The 22,002-nt window shown below is 41.3% G+C and overlaps 1 protein-coding gene across 1 annotated transcript in view; it reads left to right on the top strand.

Moving 5' to 3' along the window:
• Positions 1-22,002, top strand: part of LOC102290127 — a 36,058-nt gene that overhangs the window by 2,290 nt on the left and 11,766 nt on the right. Inside the window, exons 2-4 of the mRNA XM_005934235.2 lie at positions 1,311-1,387; positions 3,181-3,286; positions 9,499-9,723. Of these exons, the coding sequence (XP_005934297.2) occupies positions 1,311-1,387; positions 3,181-3,286; positions 9,499-9,723 (408 nt within the window). The remainder of the gene's footprint in view (positions 1-1,310; positions 1,388-3,180; positions 3,287-9,498; positions 9,724-22,002) is intronic.

The raw sequence follows: 22,002 nt of genomic DNA, 5'->3' as shown, positions 1-22,002 counted from the left end.
TCATCCAAAGTGCTTGGCAAGCGGGGAGTGCACCCAAGTTTGTGAATGCGACAACTTGAGAACGAGCTGACATAGGGATTTGAAATTCGTACCGTAGGTGTATTTTCTAAAAATACACTCTCAGACAAAATACACTCTCAGACAAGTTCGAATCTCAGCGACCCCAACCTCAAGGTCAGGAGCTCAGGGATAGGATGTCACATGACTTCCAAGCGTTTACTGGGTGAACCACTTGACAGTGTCACAATTTATGATGATCTGTCTTCTTCTTTTGTTGCCAAAATATTCTTCTAAAAACATTCAAGACATTTAGTTTAATTCAGTTATCTGTACAATGGCAAATAACAACAACAGTCGCCTGAATCTGGCATTAGATAAAGACTTAACAGAGTGAAAATCCCAACAATCAGGCAACCTCCTGTGAGCAAGACCTGCGATGGTAGGAAGGAAGAACTCTGAGTTTCTAACCTGCTAAATTAAATGAATGTTGTCTTCAGTTTGGTAATAAACAGATAGTTTTGCAGGTTTTCTCAAGCATCCTGAGGTGCCCAGTTGCAGACCCCCTGATTTGCAAAAAGTAAATAAAAGACAGTGAGTGGGAAGCTTGAAAAGATGGATCTTGTGGAGACTTGCATCATCATTATCTGTATGATGGCAGTGTTTTTGCTCTTCATTTGGGGGTCAATCAGAGTTAGTCAGTCAGTTTGGTCTTCATGTAATTATACCTTTGACCTCGTACTTTTTAAACTGTAACGGTTTTTGTGGCTTATTTGTTTAATCAGAAACAAAATTTCTCTGGGTGAATTTCCGCTGGAATTCCTTTAAATTGTCTTATCAGTGGAAATCTCCAAACTGGGCTGAATAAAACCATATTTATCTGGCTCATGCCCAGCATAAAAAGAAATATAATCACCACGGTGTTGTTAGCATTCATGCATTCATGCATCCATGCCTCCGATGTTTACAAAAAGACAAAATCTGTCTGAGTTTTCTGAAAGCCTGTCTTTCCTCTCTCTGTGTCTGCAGAACAATGTTTACACCTGGCACGCTTCTGCAGACAGGTGCTCCTCTGGGGTTTTGTTGCTCCATTTTATGCCATTATTTGCTCAGAGATTAGGAGCCATAATTGGAACTACTACACAACATTACTCATATCTGAGCACACACACTCAAGTACAAAAAAGACAAACGCATAGAAGTGTGTGCCAGAGGCCAGCACTTATGTACACAGATGCATGAACACAACTGCTAACACACAATCGCTTCCTCTCCCTCCTGCCTGATGCTGTGTTCTTTGCTGGTTTTGTCAGGTGTTTCGAGGCCGCTCACAGCTGGCAGCGTCTCTGAAAGGTTCAACTCTGCAGGGAAAGTCCAAGAAAACAAATCGGTGAGTGCCGCTGCCCCTTGTGAAACCAGTTTTGGTTCTCTCACACACATACCCAAACACACACACACACTCACCCCTCCTTCATTCATCTATCAGATTTCCTTCAAAAGCAGGACTGTGCTTTGTTGTCAACAAACACTAGACCTTGAGGAATCAGCTACTATCGCACAACAGCCCCAAGCAGTGCACACATCGCACACAAAGACACCCTTTTACAAACTTGAACCAGCATGCATTTATAACTGTCATGCCAGTAAGACAAGCCAAATTGTTGATGATAATTGAGACACAATATAACAGAGGGCACGCGGCGTGCAGCAGGTGTGTGGTTAATCAGTCACGCGCTGCAGGAGAAGGGGGAGGCCCGACTGTATGGTAGGCTTTTACACCACCTCATTGGTGTGTCGTTGTGGTGGTGGTGGTGGGGGGGTTAGAGCTCGACACGATAGGATTCTTTTGGAGGATGCACCACCACCAGGATCAGACAGGGTTTGATGGGGTGAGGGGTCGGGAGGGTAAACAGGGCTTTTGCACGCTGGGCTGCAGTGGAATGGATGCAGGTGCTCCACGTGATCTACGATTAATCTCCTCTTTATGACAGATGAGAGGGAGCCCCTGAAAAGCATGAATGAGAGCCATAAGCCCCCCACAATTATGCCTGACCACGATGGGGGTCTAGCCGGAGTGCTCAGAGCAGGATTCATACAAACATTTGCATAATTCACCTCACTGAAACCAAGTATCCACCCACAGGATTATTTACAATGATGAGAAACTCATAAACCATTAGTAGGTTTTTCAAGATAGAAGCTGCAAGTTCTTCCTCACGTGCTTCTTCAGAGGCAAACCCGACGTTATTAAAAGTTTTGAACCAACTTCCCTACTTGCTCATTCTGATTACTCTGCTGTGTCTTTGAAGAAAAAAAGGAAGTGCATGTACTAGGTGTTGGTTTTCAATATTGGTGGTGGGGGCAGGAGGGGGTCCTTTTCTGCATCAATGTATGATAAAAAAAAAAAATTATAAAGATGGAAACACAAAAATTAGGCAGCGAGTGGCAGCTTACACAGGAACGAGCCATCTGCGTCCCCAACAAAAATCTACACTTAATAATGAAACAGAATTTTAATCTCAGTTTTTGTAATGATACACATAGATCAGCCACAATATTAAAACCACTGACAGTTAAAGTGAATAACACCAATCTTCAATGCCCAACAAAAAACTGTTAAAGCAGTCTTTGCAAAGACACTCCCCTGTGGCAGCAGCTTCCTACAATAAATGGTAAATACTTTCTCCTCAATTTGAGCACTAAAAGTGCTTTCTTACTACAAGGAAGGATCAAACAGAAGCACTGCTACACTACCTGAGCCCAACCATGCTGGAAAAATCACCATGGAACTAATAGAGAAACAAGCAAAGCCTCAGGATGTCCATATAGCTGAGATCTCCCAGAGTCAGTTAGGGAATTTGAAAAAGGGGAACATTATGTGCATCTGAACAGGGTTAATTTCCACCCCATCTATAGCTAGGTACATTATTTAATCATTTACATATAAAGTTGCTGTTTACACCTCAATTTGTTAGACATGGCAACAAATAGAACAAGAAGAAAGATCCATGTGCATGTGGAAATTTCCAGATATGGTGGCTATCGCAGACTTGTACTCAAAGAACCGCATATTACATTACGCAGGTCAATCTAATTCCACCGAAACCTTAACCTAAAATAGCTCCTTCCTGTTTCTGCTGAAAAGCAGCCTAACTGATTTTTTTCCTTTCTGTTTCCATGCAGGATCAGTCCGAAGGAGGTTCAGGGTCGCCATCGTCATGGATCATAGACCCAAGTCCGTCATTCGACATGTTCAGATCCTCCCATTCTCCCTCCCATTCCAGCCACAGTATGTTATCCATTAGATTTACTCAGAACACATATTTTTTTTCAGGCTCTGTCTGCGCTGTCATTACATACCACCTCTGTTTCAAAACTAAGAGCCTACTACAACAATACTTAATCAATACGAGAGCCCATCTTCACCATTAGCGCTTGATCCAGTAAAAGCCCACTCAGTCCCTGTCGGCTCTGCTTTATTAGAGGCCATTGTCTCCTCACTGTCAGCGCTGTGTTTGGCGTTCCCTTGCCTCCGGTACACTTAAGCCTGTTAATCCTCGCTAGGGCCAGCTGGCCTGCAGTATCACCTTCACCTGTAGGGCCAGCTTGTGCACATTCATGAGTGATGGTTTAGGAGCAGTGCTTTACTGTATGGACCACAAACACTAGAGAGCTGGCAGCAAAAGGCCAGAAAACAGGCAGGAGTGTTGTCAGCACAGTGGAAATGGAGAGCCACCCTTGAAGTAATAGCTCGCTCTTTTTCCTCCCACCTTCATTTGACCACATCAGTCAGACTGTGATCATTTTCTTTCTTTTTCGCTGGTGTCTTACTTATCCATTATCCGTCATTGTGCTATAACACTAATGGTCCATGGCCTGCTGTATTGCTAGAGGAAGTTACAAATGCATCCATCACAGCTGAGATTGATGCATCCGAAGGCTGAGCTGCAGGGCGCAGCGTTGTCTACCAAATCCAACATGTCTGATGCCACTGTCGGTTGATTGACATAATTAACATAATTACTTTTTCTTTTTTTCTTTTTCTTTTTTTAAGTGTTCAGTTATGTTAATTGGATAAATAGTTTTCTAATATAATGCACTGCTTTTCCTTTTACGATCATGTCAGAATTACAGAGGCATTAAAATAAAAAGTATTTCTAAATCTTGATATGAGGTATGAGTCATGAAAAACGATGAAACACTTGTTTAGTTACAGAAAGTCTCCATGTGAAGGATTTGGCATATGTCACTTTTCAAAGCACACGTTGGCAAAGTGCTTCAGGGTTTAATAAATATACAGTACACAATCAGACTTTCAAGCACATTACATTCTTATATAAATTCATCAGCGTGTGTGATATGGACTGGGTGTGGGGGTGTCCCAAAAATGTCATACCTCAATAGGTCACATGATAGGGTGGGACAAACCTCTTGTGGTGTTGACCCCATGCCTATTTGCACACCTTGACTCATGTGATGACACACTTGATTAATAGTGCGTCACCTCCCCTCCTGCAGGACAACCCCCTACTGGGATTAAAAAGCTGTGACTCACCACCTTTTGATTTTAGAGCTGAAGAGAGGATGAGAGGGTAAAAACAAAGTGTAATTATGTATTTGAAGAGATACGTGTTTGCTTCAGTTTAGTCACTCAAGATTTTCTGATCAGGTGTCAGAACCTTTGGGACACCTTTGTACATTCAGATCCAGTCTCTTTATGGATGAAGACCTTTTCTGCAAACATGAACATACAAACTCAAAACTCTTGTTATGAAGACAAATTTTAGTTTCAACGAGGTACGGAAGTGATTGAAACTTAGAGAGGGTCTCCTAAAAAAGAGTTTGTGAGGACACCCAGAACCTCTTCTCTGTGTTTTACAGGTCTTTCCTAAAGGTTGACTTTACTGTGTAACATGTTTATTTACCTCCTCTGTTTCTGACTGTAAGAAGTGACCACACAAGTAAAGAGCATTTTATGACTCTTTAAAGGCATTTTTACAAAGACTGATTGATTTATTAGCTTGTAGAAGGTATACAATGTATATCCATTGTCTAGTTACACAATAAGTTAAATTCCATTAAGCTGTAAAATGCTCCTTTTTTGGTTCCTGACAGATTTTAGAATAAGTCTTTGCTTGTTTAACTACCCTGTAAAACTTGGGCAAACATGAAAAAGATGTTATGTAGAGGATCCTGGTGATGGCTTATGTGCTTTGACCTTTTAGAGGCCAAAGACACGGTCACCCTCAGAGGGAAGGGGTCATTAGCAGGCCGTGGAGAGGTCGCTCTGGAGGTTACGGCGCCTCTAAAAGATGCCCAGTGTGTGGCATGTCTTTGTGTGGATAGGTGAGATTTGGCTACCCTGGACGTGCGAGCAGTTCAACCTTTCATTTAAGCCCCTAATGGAGGGAATGACCCCAATTTGACTCCATGAGAATATGGGTATCCCTTTTGTAGGTTTAGTGTGATGAACAACTTCTCAGAATGGATTTGAAGATTATGTCAGATTTCCATCCTGAATGAAGTTCCCTACATTTGTAGAAGTCATAGATCCAAACCCTACAATTATAGTATGTCCATCACTTTTATTAATAACAAAGGTTTTATGGATTGTATCATCCATAAAACCATACAACCAAACCATAAAGCCGTCCATTGTTATTCATTAGACCCATGGAACTGCAATCGTTAAATTGTTGCTGGTGTGTCGAAGCAGCACATCTATATGTAGGCTAACATTGACTATAGCAGTGAAAAGACATATGTCCTGCCCTATTATTTTTATTTATTAATCATGTTTATTATTATTATGATTGTTGTATATATGGTACGTTATTGTACCATGACTGAGAGCCCAGCCAAAATACTGCAAACCATAGTTTAAGAATAATAACATCATCACTATATGAATAAAACTGAATCAAACAGAACTTTATAATAATAAAGATAATAATAATATTACTATTAACATGTGACGGGGCTTAATGCACAAATTGCTCGTTACCCAAACATTACAGCTAGCTGACTAATTTTAGCTACTTCATTCCTAATAGTGTTAATGCTAATAAAATTCAATTTAAAGCACATAATTCATTTCAAGTTCAAGTGTTATTGTCATATACACAGTAAAAAAAACATAGTTCCCTGTACAATTAAATAATTCCACTGCAGTTCACAACAGAAAAGAATCCAATGATCATTTAAAACAACAGAAACAATTATAAGAGCAGCATATGAGAAATACAGTAGAAATAAATGGATAATATAATATAACATAATAAAATCAAAAATCAAAAAATATGAGCTGAAATAAGCTATTTACATAATTATACAATTTACATTCTTTTTAAGTTATTTTGTTCTTATATAGAGATTTAGGTGGTGATTATCAAAAGTGAGGCATTGAGGCAATAACCTCAATACCAATGTTGTTACCAATAAATTGATAAAAAGAAAAAAAAAGAGTTAAATACATAAAAAAAATCTTCTGCACCTTCTACTTTGTTCTGGCCAAGCTCCATGAGTACTGATATCATGAATTTCCTGTAATAGAATTGAATAAAATAACCAATTTGTAATCTCTAGAAAGCTCCACCCCAGATCCCCACATCAATGAGTCACCCATCCCTTTGGATCGATTGAAAGTGGTTGAATGATTTAGAGATTAAGCCAGACCCAGAAATCAGCTGCTACAAGATGCCCTGGCTCCCCAGTGAGGCCTGTGATAAGACCTTTGTCCATCTTTGCTCATTTGGAATTCATAGGTAGAATAATCCCTTCCCTCGTAATTGTTTCATGGCTGTTTCTCTGCTGCTCGGTCACTCTGTGTTCACCCTCAGAGTTTAGCATTCAGCTGCAACTAAAGATGTAAGTGTCCAAATGAATGTGGCGATGTACAGGGCCACAAAGAGCACTAATCTGAACTGACCCCAGTGGATTGTTTCAGGGAAGTTGAGGAAACTACGGGACCGATTAGGCTGCAGAAAGACAGAGGTGATGCAGCCAGAGATTAGTCATGTACTAAGCAAGGATCGTTTCACCCCCTGTGGACCACACACTAACAGTGTAGCCATGTCACTATTGTCTCTGAGCCACCATCACTGTGGACTCATTGGCTATTGTCTCTGAAATCCTCCGGCGTTTCCCAAAAACCTGGACTCAAGCCCATTGATTGGCACTTGTCAGGGCAGATAGAGAGGGTGACGTGTTGGGAAAGGCATCGATAAAGGAGGCCTGAAAGGAAAATCCCCTCCCCATGAATAATAATTTGAGAAGGATTTTCTTTTTTATTCCACCCTGCTCCTATTCTGCCATTCATTCAAGACATAGAGGAGTGAAGGCTCCGGGTGGCGTCAGTGAATGGCCTCGACACGTTGATTGTCTCGTTGATGCTCATCCCTTTCTCAAACATGCAAAGAAAGAGATACAAGTCCAACCTTATTGCCTCTGGCTGGTGCGCTGCATGGCAAAGGGCAGGCGGTGTGTGTTGTGGGCGGTGTGTGGCCTTTTTTCGAGATCAGTGAGGGGATTTGACTTGGCCACTCGCAGCCAAATCCAGCTATCTGCTGTGCTCAGATGCTGCGGTTGGTATGGTAACCTGCTCTGTGTGTTTTAGATGGGCTGTTGTTTTCAGCCTGAACTAACCAGTAATCACGGCTGTGCATTCATGGATTAGGCCACTGCAGGTTAGGATAGGAGGGCTTCAAAACGAATAAACGGAATACTGAATCCTTTCACCCTGATATAAAGATTGTACAGGTTTGGAATCAGTCAGAAGAAAATATATATATAAACACCTCATAAACCACGGCATGAAGGGGATACATGAAGATGAAGGTGATTTTAATGTCGTCTTTATATTTTAGAACAATCAGTTTTAAAGTCTTGACAAATGGACACCCCCGTTCATATGCATCACAGTAGTTTGGTCCACCACCTACTGTTCACTAACTCCTTTGCTGTGCACACTTAAAACAATAGAAGTCTGCGACTTCTTCTACAGTCATCAGAATTAAACACTTAGCAGCCACCATATTGTTTCGGGACAGCTGCAACTCCATATTTATGCAGACTGGAGGTCTCTCTGGGAATGATTTGGGGCTCAAACACAGGCCTTCTCCCAGGCAGCATATGTTACATAGTTTTCCTGCCTATGCAGCTGAGCTGTTTTGATGCCCAGAGTCTATGTGCTAAGGGGAATGTAATTTTCTTTGTAATTAGCCATTTCATGGCTAGTAAAATTAAAGATAAAGTTTTATTTAATGCTTTGACTCCCTTAAGTAAGGCGCCATCCACACTGAAAGTGATTTGCAGTGGCATGGCGACCAGAGACAGGAAAGACTGGGAAACTGGGAATATGGGCCCTGGACTTTAAAGGAGAGCGATGGAAGATGTTTGGAGTTGACCATAAACACTAAATAAGAAATGAATTATTGATTTTAGGCAGAGGAAAACAGATGAGTCTGGTTAATCATGTCTGTTTTGATGTTTCTTTTGTTCTTATGAGGGCTGTATAAAGTTTTGAGTCAAATTTGTCATTTCTTAATTAATGAATCAAGATGATTGATAAAATGAATTTTAACCAAAGCTTTTGTTTTCCTTTTGAAATCGTGTTGCTTCTCATCTCATTTGTCATCGTGTCACTGTTGAAGTTTTTTGTTGCATATGAAACAGAATGATACATTTTTTGCTCTGAAGATGAATACATTTCTCCGTCTTTCATCTGTTTTGATGACATTGGGGCTTCAGAAGGACGTGGAGGCGTGTGATTGTGTGCACTGTGGTGGAAGACAGCCTGTCAAACGAGACATGGCTCCATCAATCTGAGCTGCTGACCTCTGCACGCTCACCGGCAGGATAAATGAACGCTCGCCACCACCACGTTCGTGAGGCTTATTGAATCCAATGTCCATCATCTACTCGACCGGTCGAGCTTTCTCCTCTTAATGAATGGACCCGTCTCCTGATGTATCACATTTTGAATTATCGCTCATGTGCTAACACAAGAAACACTCGTGTTTGCAAAAGTAGCACGAAGAAAAGAGTCTGAAACTCTAATGGAAACTGTCGCAAAAGACAATTTGAGGCTCCTTTAAGCTCAAGTCTGCATTGATGGCGCTCTTTGTCTCTACGCTTCTACACCAAGAAGTGTATTCTGTGGACTTTGTATTTGGAGATAATGGGACTCGTAATTGGCTGGTCAGTGACAAAATAGGTGGCTGTTTAAGTCTGGCTCTTTAGTGCGGCACTGAAAGGACTGAAGGAGATGTGACTGCAGCATTCGAAAGAACAATTTGATGAGAATTAGTGTTAGCTATTAACAGCCTGGAAATGGGTTTTAGTGCTTTCTTCTAAGTGGCTCCTTCCTCGAGAATCATGAATACAAATGTGTTTCTTTTGCAGCACTGTGATGTTTAAAGGGTTAAAATGTAGAGAGTAAGCATGGTAGAGCCAGGTCTTTCTTTTTAAATGTATATTTCATGTTGTATGCCTTCACTCCAGGTTCCCACACAGGCGAAGGGGGCCCAGATGAGGAGGAATCCAATTATCCAGGATGGAGGGACCAAGCTCAGTCCCCGGCTGGAGGGAGAAGGCCTGGGAGTCTCGAGGATAAGGAAAGCAAGATGGAGGAGAGGAAAGCAAAGGTGCTGAACGTGCTTTCCAAACTGCAGGACGAAACGCCTCGACAAAGCAAAAGCAGCAAAGGCCACTCAAACTTCGAAGATTGTGAGTTTATAAAAAAAATCTCAGAATGGTTAAAGTATCTTTAGGTTATGTCCTGGCAGAGATTTTTCCATGTGAGTCTTATAAATCTCTGTGGCGATGGCATCTTAATGAAAAAACACCCTCAGGGAACAGCTTCTTTCCCCACCACGACCTCTGTATTATTTCAAAACATCGGCAATCTCTACGGTGTCACGCTCTGTCTTTGACCAAAATGGGGGCGGTGTTTATGATATCATCAAATGTAAATAAAACCTTGAAGAAGACCGTTTTTCTCACCATAAGCACTTGAAATAATCGTTTGGAAAATTAGGTCCCCTCCCTTAACTTTAAGGGAGGAGGGGACCTACTCCCTTAACAGTACTTAAAGTATTGTTTGTAAAAACATGTCACAAAAGGCCAGAGACCGGTAACTGGAACTGAACCCAAGCGCAGTACCCAGAGCGGAGGCAGAGAAAAGGTTTTAACAGAGTTTTATTGATCAACACAAGGATAATATGTAGTAGTGACAAACGGTACAGGATTTGGGTGGCGTGGCAATGTGGCTGGGGCAAAACAAAGGGGCAGGACTGAGAAGGAAACTGGAGCAGGAACAGTCACATTTGCAGGTGAGAGATGGATGTGTTGAAGGAGAGGCGGCGTAGGTCCGGGTGAGTTTGATGATGTGGATGTGGCTGAGCTGAGTTCCTTTTGGTTCCAAGACCGAGGGACTGCAGGAGGGCAGGCAGGTGAGGCAAGGAGTGAATCCCAGGAAACGGAGAGGAAAATCCAAAGTCCAAAAGGCTGTGCGGTTTAAAGCCGTGGAGTGTCTGGGAGCAGCAGGGTAGTCGATGAACTGGTGGAGAAGAGATGTCAGCACAGAGCTTAAATCTCCCAGCCTAATTAGCTCAGTCAGCTCCAGGTGGTAGAGGGTGTGGTGGCCCTGCCCATGGGCGGAGACCAGGGAAGTTCAGGAACCTAGTGGAAGTTTCCAGCCACTCACCCAGACCATGACAAAACAGTTTCAAATCTTGCAGAATTAACTAAATACATCAATGCGATGTGTTTCCAAAACATTTGTGTGTTGTATCGAAGAGATATCAGCTCAACATAAAAAACTGCTGGGCAGTACTTCTGTGTATTACCGGTTCATACCACAAGATGGTGCAGTGTTTAGTTTAACCCTTATTTAACCAGTCGAGTCATTAAAGCTTTGAAATTTTATACTACTGTATTGTCTAGAAAGAACTGGGGTGTCAAACTTAAGGCCCAGGGGCCAAAATTGGCCCGGCAAAGACTCCAAAGACTAATCTTGCGATATCTCAGGGATTACATGTCCAGTTAAACTTGTGTACAGTGCCAGTATTTTCCTGTTTCATATGTTCCGCTATGCCCTCTCTATTTTTGGTTTCCACGCCCCAAACAAAACACGCATTAAGAGGCAGTAATGCCTGGGTCTCAATCTCGCGGCCCATGTCACCCCTACTTGTGGCCCGCATAATGACGTGAAGAAATATTTTAAAAAATTATTCACAAAAATGATTTAATATGAAGGCAATAGGCAGAATGCTACAGGCATCGTCCTAAAGAATGTAGCCTCATGGGCAGTATAGTCCGTGCTGCAGGGAGAATGGACTGCTAAACGTTATGTGTCTGTGAGCGAGGGAGAGAAAAGGAGAGTGGAAAAGTACGAGCTGTCACCGAGCAGAAGCAGGAGATGGAAGCATGCAAATGCATAATAATAACCACTGCAGCCAAAAAGAGTGCCTGACCAGCCCAGTTGTAAGTAAACTATTAAGACTCGACTGTACACTTTTTTCGTGTTTTCCTCCGAAACAATAAGTCCCGTTGGAGCAGCCTTTCAACGCCTCTCTCTGTCTCTTGCTAGCAAAGTTGACCCAGACAACAAAGTAAAGCTAGTTTTCGGCTACGAGCCCGACACGAACCCGATGTATTAGCCAGAGGTCCCTTTACTACGGTTCGGAGCCGTGGACCTGTTTTATATATGCGTGAAACAGTTTTCTATACAAGATCGCTGCAAAAAGTGCAGCCTTACCTAATGTCCACCTACTGTTACTCATTTTATACTAGTTGGTATTGGTATGGCGAGTAACCTTCAGTAATAGTAATAAATCACAAAGCAATAGTACATTCATGTAGTTGTAAAAAAGCATGATAATATAATAGGTAATCCAAAGTATTGAGAATACGTTACTGTCATTGAGTAACGTAACGGAATACGTTACAAAATAAATTTTGGGGCATGTATTCTGTCATCTGTAGTGGAATACATTTTAAAAGTAACCTTCCCAACACTGTCTGTATATTTATAAATCTATATATATCAGAAGTTAAACATTCAAAACTACCTCCTCACTGTCCCCTGGTGATAAAATTTTATATCAGTACTGCAGAAGCTAATTACAAAACAGCACTTGAAATAACAGCCATAAATAGCTCTATTTCCCATCGTGTAGATTGAACTTGACCTGAAATGAGCTGTTCATTGTTGTCCAAACATCTCATTGAGCACACATAAACTCATTTCTGTTTCTTCAGTGGCCACTTAAAGCTGCCTAACAGCTGTGTGTACAACCACTGCATTTGGATACCATTAAACCTTGAAGTTATGACGTGTGGCACCTAGACTGATGGATGTGCAGGCGCAGGGAGCTGTAGCTACCTGCTAGCTGCCTCCCATTAGACCAAAAGGGTTAATGGGTGATGCCCTAGTGGTTACATCCATCTTTTATATACAGTTAAGTTGGAGGTGCACATAAAGCTGGTGTCTGGTAAGCATTTTGGCATTCCTCTGATCGTGTCATTTCACTGTTTGTTAACATGTTGAAGTTGTTGTTGCGGCCATTTGCATTTTAAATTCTATACACCTTGTAAAGCGTTTTCAGTCTGAACTGAAAAATAAACACAGACAGACATCAGCCTGGTTGAAAATGTTAAGTGTTATTCTTAACTGTTAGCAATTAGCAATATTTGAAGGCTGAATCTGTCTGTCTGCCAACCCTCTTCTTTGCCTCACTTCATAGACGATGCATAAAAAACACAAACGCATTTACCAACACTCCTCTCGACTCCAAAAATTTACCCTCAATTACAGCACTTGATTTTTACAATTGCCTTTTTTCTGCAAGCAGGAGTTTTAGCCAGGAGTTCTCGAGTTTCCCTCAAGTGCCTAATTTCTGGCATCCGAGCCTTTGTAAGAGCGCTGGGGACAGCAGCTCCGACAATAAGCATCTACACCTAAGGTCAAGTCTGAAGGGGCTGGCCCTCTGCGGAGGTCAGTCAGGTCAGAGTTGGCATGTGAGTGTTGGCACCCATGAATAGGACTGATTGGACAGGTTTGTTCAGAGAGTAATCAAGCAGGATGGAGAACCCAGCAGCTGGCCTCGCTACTTTGCAAAAAGGTTATTATTAATGGAAAGCCTTTGTGTAGTTACAGGAGTGTGCACTGTGGTTACTGTGTGTGTGTGTGTGTGTGTGTGTGTGTGTGTGTGTGTGTGTGTGTGTGTGTGTGTGTGTGTGTGTCTACTGTCACTGTTTTGACTGGAGCATGACATCTGTTTTCAGAAAAATGCTCCTAAAACACACTGTGAACTGAATTTTCTCATTACCTCATTATCAAACAATAAACGGGTGTCAGGGCTTGGTGGAGACAAAAATGGAGGGAAAAGAGAGTGACTATTGACTGATTGCTATGCCCTAACCACAGACTGCTTTCTCATGATTCTGCCTCAGACCATTTATTTCAAACCCTCTCCACTCTCTCACTATATCCCACTCTTGCAATCTAATAAGGCTAAATATAAATCTCAAAAACAAATGATAAGATTCAAAATACCTTTGCTCAACTAAATACTAAACCCCAAATTTCACTCAGTCGATCCACCAATGTCTGTAGCATCAGATGCTTTATGAATGTGCCCTTGTGGTCAATTAGACTAGGAAAGAATGGTAAATGGTCTGTATTTGTATAGCGCTTTACTTGGTCCTAAGGACCCCAAAGCACTTTACACTATACACAATCATCCACCCATTCACGCACACATTCACACACTGGTGATGGCAAGCTACAGTGTAGCCACAGCCACCCTGGGGCGCACTGACAGAGGCGAGGCTGCCGGACACTGGCGCCACCGGGCCCTCTGACCACCACCAGTAGGCAACGGGTGAAGTGTCTCGCCCAAGGACACAACGACCGAGACTGTCGGAGCCGGGGCTCGAACCGGCAACCTTCCGATTACAAGGCGAATGCCCAGGTTTTTAAAGCTAGATTTATCACATTTACTATATTTAAATCTACCAACACTTATACACTTATTTGCTAACAATAGAAAGCACAAATGCTCTGGATTCTGTAACACTAGTGAGATAATCCCATTAAAAGTTCTCTAGAAAGCATCGCATGCACACCTGTCAATCAAATTAGCCCCACTCCAACATAACACCTCGATTACATCCAAACAGGTGATTTAAAAAAGTGAATGGTGTAACTTTGTGTATTGTGAATGTAAGCCCAACACGGGGCAATGGCTGGAAGTGAGCAATAGCTATAAACCTATGTGCAGTACATCATTTGATATTTTATATTTGGACTATGTTAAGCTTCACTGTCCCTTTTAAATAAATAAAGAATTATAAAATGCTAAAATTAAAGGACTTCCTGTCCACAGAGACCAAACCTGTTGTTGTACCAGGCTGTGAATGTGTTGTTTTAATACAGTTTTTTTTATTATAAAAGTAATTCTAATAAAAAAATGTACGTACATTAATAAAGTAACAAGACTCTCAAGGGGTGAAAAAAACAAACCTTGAGATTTTTCTCTCCATATTATGAACGTCAGATAAATCCAGTTAGTTTTGAAATCTTTTGTCTTCTGTATAAAAAATAGACTCCTTGTATTGATGGAATATGAAGGATTCTTTCATTATTTTTCAGGTTTAGAAAAACAGTTTTGGTTAGAATTAACACAAAATTATTAGCATTGAAAATTTAATTAACACTGAAATATGTTGAAATTATGAAGGCACTCAGTGACTGTGCTTGTGTGATTGGCTGCTGTGTTTTCTCTCCTGGCTCATTTTTGTATTTTTGTCTGCCAAGGGTCCTTTTGTTTTCTCGCGTTTGTCCTTGTGTGTGGCTTGTATCTGTATGTCTGTGAACTCCCTCTGGTTCATTCTTGTAACTGTGGCCCCTCATTAGTCTCTAAAAAGGACATAATTGTTGTTGTTTTGTTCGGCACCGAGCCCTTGCCAAAGGATTCCCAAAATCCACCCCCACCCCTACACCTGTAATGTTTTTGTCCATTCAGTCCCGTGACACTCCAGGTTGTCATCAGTCAGCAATCGCTGCCGTGCGCCTCGTGTCTGGAGTCATTCTGCAGAGATGAGTCAAAGCAGAGACAGTATGTACACAGGCGCAAAGAGAAGATTTTATGTGATGAGCTGTTGGTTTCTTACACAACAGAAAAAAAAAGTAAAACCTCTTTCACCTTTAATCTTCTGTGCCCCCTTTTTATAGAATAAGTGGCACCTAAATAGTGCTTCATATGCTTTATGTGCCCTTTTTTATGCTGGGACTCCACTAAAGAGAATCTTTTTTTTTCCTGAAATAAGCTATTATGGCTCCTGATTCCCCGAAAGCTTTGGAAAGGACCTCCTGCTTTTGAAAAGTACTGTGTGTACTTTTTGGGCATGCCATGCCTGGGCAAATGACCTTATTGTTATGGACACAAGCAGGTAAAGAAAAACTCATCTAAGCTCTGTGACCACAGCATGCAGAAAGAGGATGCCACACCCCAGATTCATATTATTTTTACTTGAAAGCAAACATAAACTAAGCTACAAGAGGCGCAAAAGAAACAAAATGACGTAATGCAAATAAGCCAAAAAAATTTCCTCCCTAAACCAGTTAAAAACTAAAAATTAATCGAAACTATGAGAACAGGAAACACAAAGGATATATACTCAGAAGTCTATCAAAACATACAAGCTTAGCATGTAGCAGCTGTCTGATCTAGGAGACAGGCTTCGTTTCCAACCTCCCTTAAATAAGAACAGGATAACCTTTCCCATTACTTACTCCATCATGTCACACCTGAGAATGAGAGGGAGGAGGTGAGGAAGGGGGTCAAAAAGAGAGACTCCTGACTGAGAAGAGCCTCCGTTTCACTGCTTGTATTTATGATGTCATTCTTTTGGGCATTAAACACCGCTTGTATGAACGTAGATGGACCAGTAACTCTCTTCTCACTAATGATAAGGACCCTAAGAGACCTTTTAAAGGCCTCCACTTCAGGGTTCATGTCAATTCCAATTCACCGTGGGTACTGAAAGCCTTGAACTCCAGTTCCAAAAACTGTTTCAAATGAACAAATATAAAACAACATATGTAGAAATGGAATGAAATTAATGAGAAATATTTACTTTCTCAAAAATAAAACACTATTTACACTCAGAATTACCTTGCAATACAAAACAACAAGACAGGAAGGTTATAGCTGATATTCAGATGAAAACTGAGGTTTTCAGCTGTGATTTGAACTGTGTCAAAGAGTCTAGCTGACAAAGTTGTAGTGCTAATGAGTTTCTGGACTTCTAAAAGCCACTTTGGGTTCCATTCACCTCTATCTCCAATGGACAACCCAAGCGGATGTCAAGTAGTTGTGGTTTCCTTTGTGTTGCTAAAGCGTGCCTGTTAGCCAGCGGCTGGCTGTGGTGGAAGGGACCCTGTGGGTCTCTGATGAATGCCATTGTTGATATGGAACACCTGCCAGCCTTGAAACCAGCCTCACTTTGACCCCACCCAGTAACACCACCACCACCAGCCCACATTACTGCTTTCTACCTGTGGGTTGATGTCTAATTGTTGGCTCCAAACAGTGAATTAAAGAGAAAGTGAGCAAGAAAGACCAGTTGCTTAAAGAGCAGGTAACAAGAGGTCATAGAAATAGTTACGTGTTTGCAGGGGGATGTCCATAGTGTGCGTTCAGGTACAGTGCTTTTATGTAAGCCCTGTTTGTTCAGCCTTTGGTGTGGCATACCTCTATGTATTTACCATCAGTCCAGAATGACTAGGCAAACAAACAGCTTGTCTATTGATGAGCAGGAGCGTGGAATATGCCCGCTGTATTCATAAGAGAGAAAAAAAAGAAGGGAGAGAGCAAAGTAAATCTGTCAAAGCGTCTATTATATGGTGTCCAAACAGAGAGTGCCCTCGACAATGGCCTTATTAATGGCACAATGTCAAGGAGCGGCAGGGCAATAATAGCAAATGATTTGTCTTTGTAAGGTTATCTCTGGAGATCAGGTATTGCAGCAAAGCAGATGATTTGGACTCTTGGGAGCATATCAGGAGGATCTGCCGCAGGAGCTGATTGGTCGTAGGCGTGTGTGCATGTGGAAAGCGTAAGTTGTGGTTTGTGGTGAGGCCGATGGCGTGCAGCCAGAATCAGGAGTGTGGCCGCTACGTGCGTCTTTGTTTGTTTTCCTACCAGAGCTTTAACCCCCCCCCCCAACACACACACACACACACAAACACAGTCTTTTTGGAGAAAGTGAGGGGTGGAGTCATGAGTCCATGTAGAAACAACAGAGGCTTAAGGATAATGCTGCTGTTTTAGCACGGTAGTACCTAATTCTGCTACACTGTGTTTTGAACACTGGTGACCTTTAAAAAAACTGTTGCATTTAAAGTTCTTGCATTTCCCATGTTTGCAACAGTTATGATTATAATGTAGTCTTTCACCACAGTCACTGATATGACAAAATTCCACCTCACTTCTTGTTTTCTGTTTTCTAAGCTCCTTATTTACCTGCTAGTATAGAAAACAAGTCGGCATTCTGAAGGTGTTTATAAGCTCCATAAATGTTTTCCATGTATCCAGTGATACAATTGCCTGCCTGTAACTTAGTTTCTTGTTGTAATTTAGTCTTTCTGGACTGTGAGTGAATGGTGGGCTACAGTTCCTCTTAAACAATATATTCTATTAGGCCATTTCTAAATGTGATGTAGGCTTTGAACTGACATAAGGAGACACAGAACCACCTCAAAAAGACTCTGAACCACCAAAAATGTACCTGCGACGTTCCCCCTTTACTCCCGATGTGATCTCCTGTGCCGTTCCCTCGTGTCTACACCTGCAGTTTGTATTTTGTGGACTTAATATCAACTAATAAATGTAATTAATTTAATGCGTAATGTGACATGCATTGAATTTGTGAGTACAAAGATAACAGGTTGTTATCTTTGTATCTGTTTATTCTTTAATATTAATCCTTTGCAGGCTGAGTTAAATATGCATGAGGTGTCTGTTGTAACTCTGAACTCAGGTAGGTTTCATGAAAAATGTACAGGTACAGGGGGACGTTATTGCTGTTACACAACTTACTCATACATTTGACTCTATGTGTTCAGTATAGACTGCACCTCCTGCTGGTGTATCATGTGGAGACTGACATCGCCACCTCATCTATATTCTATATATTCAATATTATTGTGTAATGACACGCTCAAAGCTCCTCTCACCTGCTTAACACATAGGGTCTCATCACTTTTACAGAATCATCTCATTTTTAAGGACCCATTTCTCATAGATTTTATTCTGTCAAAACATGTTTATCTGCTTCTGTATGAACGCACTTTGTTCTAAATCTGCGCTCTTAATCACATATTTTAGTCCTGTATATGTGGGGCATGTTTCACCCTGACACCTTCCTGCTGTTAAAAACGAGGTCACCTCCTCTCTGCTGCTGAATGTGACCTTTGTTGGAGGAATTATGGGGCACAGCATACAGTGTGATGATGAGCAGAAACAAAAGTCTGGGATTAAGCGGGAAAGAGAGCAACAAACAAGTGGACACGTTACAAACACAATGAACCCCTCTGTGTGCCCGTGTGTTATACATCACAGCCTTACATTGTTTTACAGAGGTGTTTTTGTGTAGGTATGCACAAATTGAATGTGGGCTGTATTTTAAACTTAAGACATTAAAACAGTCAGAACTGGGTGTGATGATCTGTTTTCACATATTTCACTTTTACTCCCAGAAAAGCACATTTTTATGCTTAACCCTAAAACTTACCGGAATTTTTTTTGTAAATACAGCACACACTTTAACCAAGTGTAGTTTTCCTGCTGAAACTATGATATATCCTGTTACATGCTCAGAGTTGAGGGGGGGGATATTTCAACCCTCCCCCATGCACTTTGAGGGCTTGTCATTCTTTCATTTATTTCATTAAATATACTCAAATAACCATAGAAAAACTATGTTTTTAATCCAAGGGTCAGGTGGTAACGTTTTGCAGATTTGTCTGATTTTACATGTATTTGTGTCTCTAGTATGCTGTTCAGCTACAAGACCGGACCGTTTTGCTGTTTCTATTCAACAAGTGAAAGCTAAGGGGAAAAAGGTAACTAGCTTAGAATTTGTGGAAAAACGAATTAAACCCATTATCGAGCACAAATTCCACCAAAGCGTTAATTTAAAATACTCTGGTGGTTAAATTATAAAGGACTGGTAACCTTAAGAGCAGAAGTTATTAATAGCAGATATTGAGACTCAGGAATGGCAAAACACAGCTAAATCAAATGAATATAGGAGCTGCTGAAAGTAGCTTTATTAAGGGTTTATTAACAGTGTTAATATGCAGAGTAATTGGTAACTAAAATCTTTAACATCTTAGGACCTGGCGTTCACATGTGTGGACATCACATTTTGGGTTGTCTAGACCAAAATACAAAATTCTGCTCTACAAGGGCCTGATATCCACTAAAGAGGACATTGTACTGCCACTGTTCTATCAAAATTTAAAGAGAATGTCCTTATGTGTGGCTCTTATTTTTATCAGAAACAAAAATCAGGTAAAAATCATGTCATTCTTTGTTTTTACATTCATCAGGTCCCAATTGGCCCAAATAGCAAAAAGAAATTAAAAATACATGCCATGAAAGAGTTTGGGTCTTAGGAGGTTAACATTCATGGCCCTGCTGCTGCCAGCCTGCAGTAGGATTTATCAGAAACCTGCCAAATATAAAGAGCTAAGGGAACTAGAGAAGCAGTTTATCTGCATACAAACACGTATTTATTTTTTTGTTGTTGTTGTTGATTCAGGTGCTTTGTGCCTATTTAAAACAAACCTCCGGTGGTTTTAACGTTTTGAAGAGGAGGTCAGATAATTAACTTTTATTGGCTTAGCTCAAAGCTTTTGATAACAAACATGATTAAAAAGATGTCGTAAACTCTTCTTTCACTCCACCTGGATTCACTTTCTTGGTCGCAGCAAAGAGGCAGGGCTTTAAATCCACCATGAAACAGATGCTGCTGGACATGACTTGGTCATGGTGACTTTATTTATTACATGTTTGTTTCCTTCATTACAGTCCATCTACTTCTAGTTGCACGTGCAAGTGAAACGTTTCACTGCCGAGTGCGGCACACGCATTGTCCACTTCCTGCTTTGTTTTCCACAGCACTAAGACAACCTCTGTATTTACTACAGACTGCAAGAAACAAGCGAATAATTAATGAGGGTTGCATCAGCCGTTATTCAGAGCTGTGATTACTAGAAACAGCATCAATATTTGCCATAGAGGGAAATATAAATCATACACAGACTGATAACGGTCAGTGGAGCAGTCAGAAGTATTTTTCATCTGTCAGCTGCAGACGTTGGAAACAATGTCCGAGGGTGTGTATTAAATGAGCTGTGACCCGCGGCTCTGTGCCGGTGCAAGAGCACTGACTCCACAAGAGAAAAGAAACAAAACAGAAAAACAAACGCCAGTAAAAGAGTGAACCTCCCTGCTCATCATCATCATCATGGCCCCATTCTTCCTCTCTCAATTGCAACTGAATCGCCTCGGTCTCATTACAGATTATGGCCTCAACAGAGTGACTCTCCCCTTTCTCTCGCCTTTCTCCTCACAGTCCCTCTCTTGATTAACATTTTCTGCTAGGCTTCACACCAAAGGCACAACCTGTGCGCTTTAAAGGCAGGGTGAAAAAAAAGCCATCAAGCGCTGGAGTAGAATCAGATAAGGCTATCAGGCAGGAGGCTTTACTGCCTCGGCTTTGTCCCGCTCCTCCACCCGGCCTCGCTTCCTCCCTCAATCTCTCACTCCACTGCACCTTTTGTCCAGCTGATTCCCTGACAGTACGCTCTTCTCAGCCGGGGACCCCCCAACCTCCTCCAGCACCACTGCACTGTGTGCCTGAGCACTGCAAACAGCAGCTGAAAGAGAAGGCGAGGCTGATGTTGAAGGTGAAGCCCAGCAAACGACTTTAACTCTCAGAACCAGCCTCATTCAGCGTGTTTCACAGAAACAAGTGGAAAATAAAGTGCAGTTTTCATCCGGAAGCAGTACTTAGAGGACAGTTTGGCCCCAGATTTCATTTATTTGAACCATTGGCTCTGGTGAAAGCTGAAAAAGTTCCTACCTGACACCATCAGAATCAAGTGATTTATTCATTTATTTAGCTTTTATATTGTAACATTAATATATGTTTATGAGGCAAAACGTATATATAATATACTGTTGTTAATAACAGCAGGTCTTGATCTAAGACCAAAATCTTGCTTTGTTACATAAAACTTCAGATGCATTAACATCATGGGATATAGCAGAGTTTCAGTAGCAAAACTTCATCAATTTAATGTCTCACATTTAGAGTATCGGTTAACATGCTTGAATATTTGTGCACAAATGTGCCATATTGTTTTAAGTTTAAGTTTTAAGACTGCAAACATGTTTGTAGCTTAACTAATGCGTATCATTAGACCAGGCAATGTTTCCCATCTTCTGAGAGCGTGTGAATTGTAGCCTGTAGTGGAATAGCACCTGGCGTGGTCTTCTGCTGCTGGAGCCCGTCTGCTTCAGGGTTGTGCTTTCAGAGATCCTCTTTTGCATAGATGTAGCGAGTTTTGTTTTACGTACTTTAGCCTTTCTGTCAACTCAAAGCAGTCGGGCCACTCTCGTGTGACCTCTGACATTTTCACCCTGAAAACTGTCCATGCATGCACTGAATATAATATATATTGTCCCGTCCCTCCCTGAGCCTGGTTCTGCTGGAAATGTTTTTCCTGTTAAAAGAAAATTTTTACCTCCTGCTGTCGCCAAGTGCTTGCTCATAAGGGGTCGTCTAATAGTTTAACTTTAATTTTAAAAATATAAAGCACCTTGAAGTGACTGCTGTTGTAATTTGGTGCTATATAAATGAAACCAAATTGAATAGTGAAAAGAAATTAGTCATTTTATATTGAGTGTAATTTCCTTTGCTAAAAAG

Source organism: Haplochromis burtoni, unplaced genomic scaffold (assembly GCF_018398535.1).
Source record: "Haplochromis burtoni strain Fernald_Lab_line unplaced genomic scaffold, NCSU_Asbu1 Contig_184, whole genome shotgun sequence".
Lineage (NCBI taxonomy): Eukaryota > Metazoa > Chordata > Actinopteri > Cichliformes > Cichlidae > Haplochromis > Haplochromis burtoni.
This window is presented reverse-complemented; position numbering and strand designations above follow the sequence as displayed.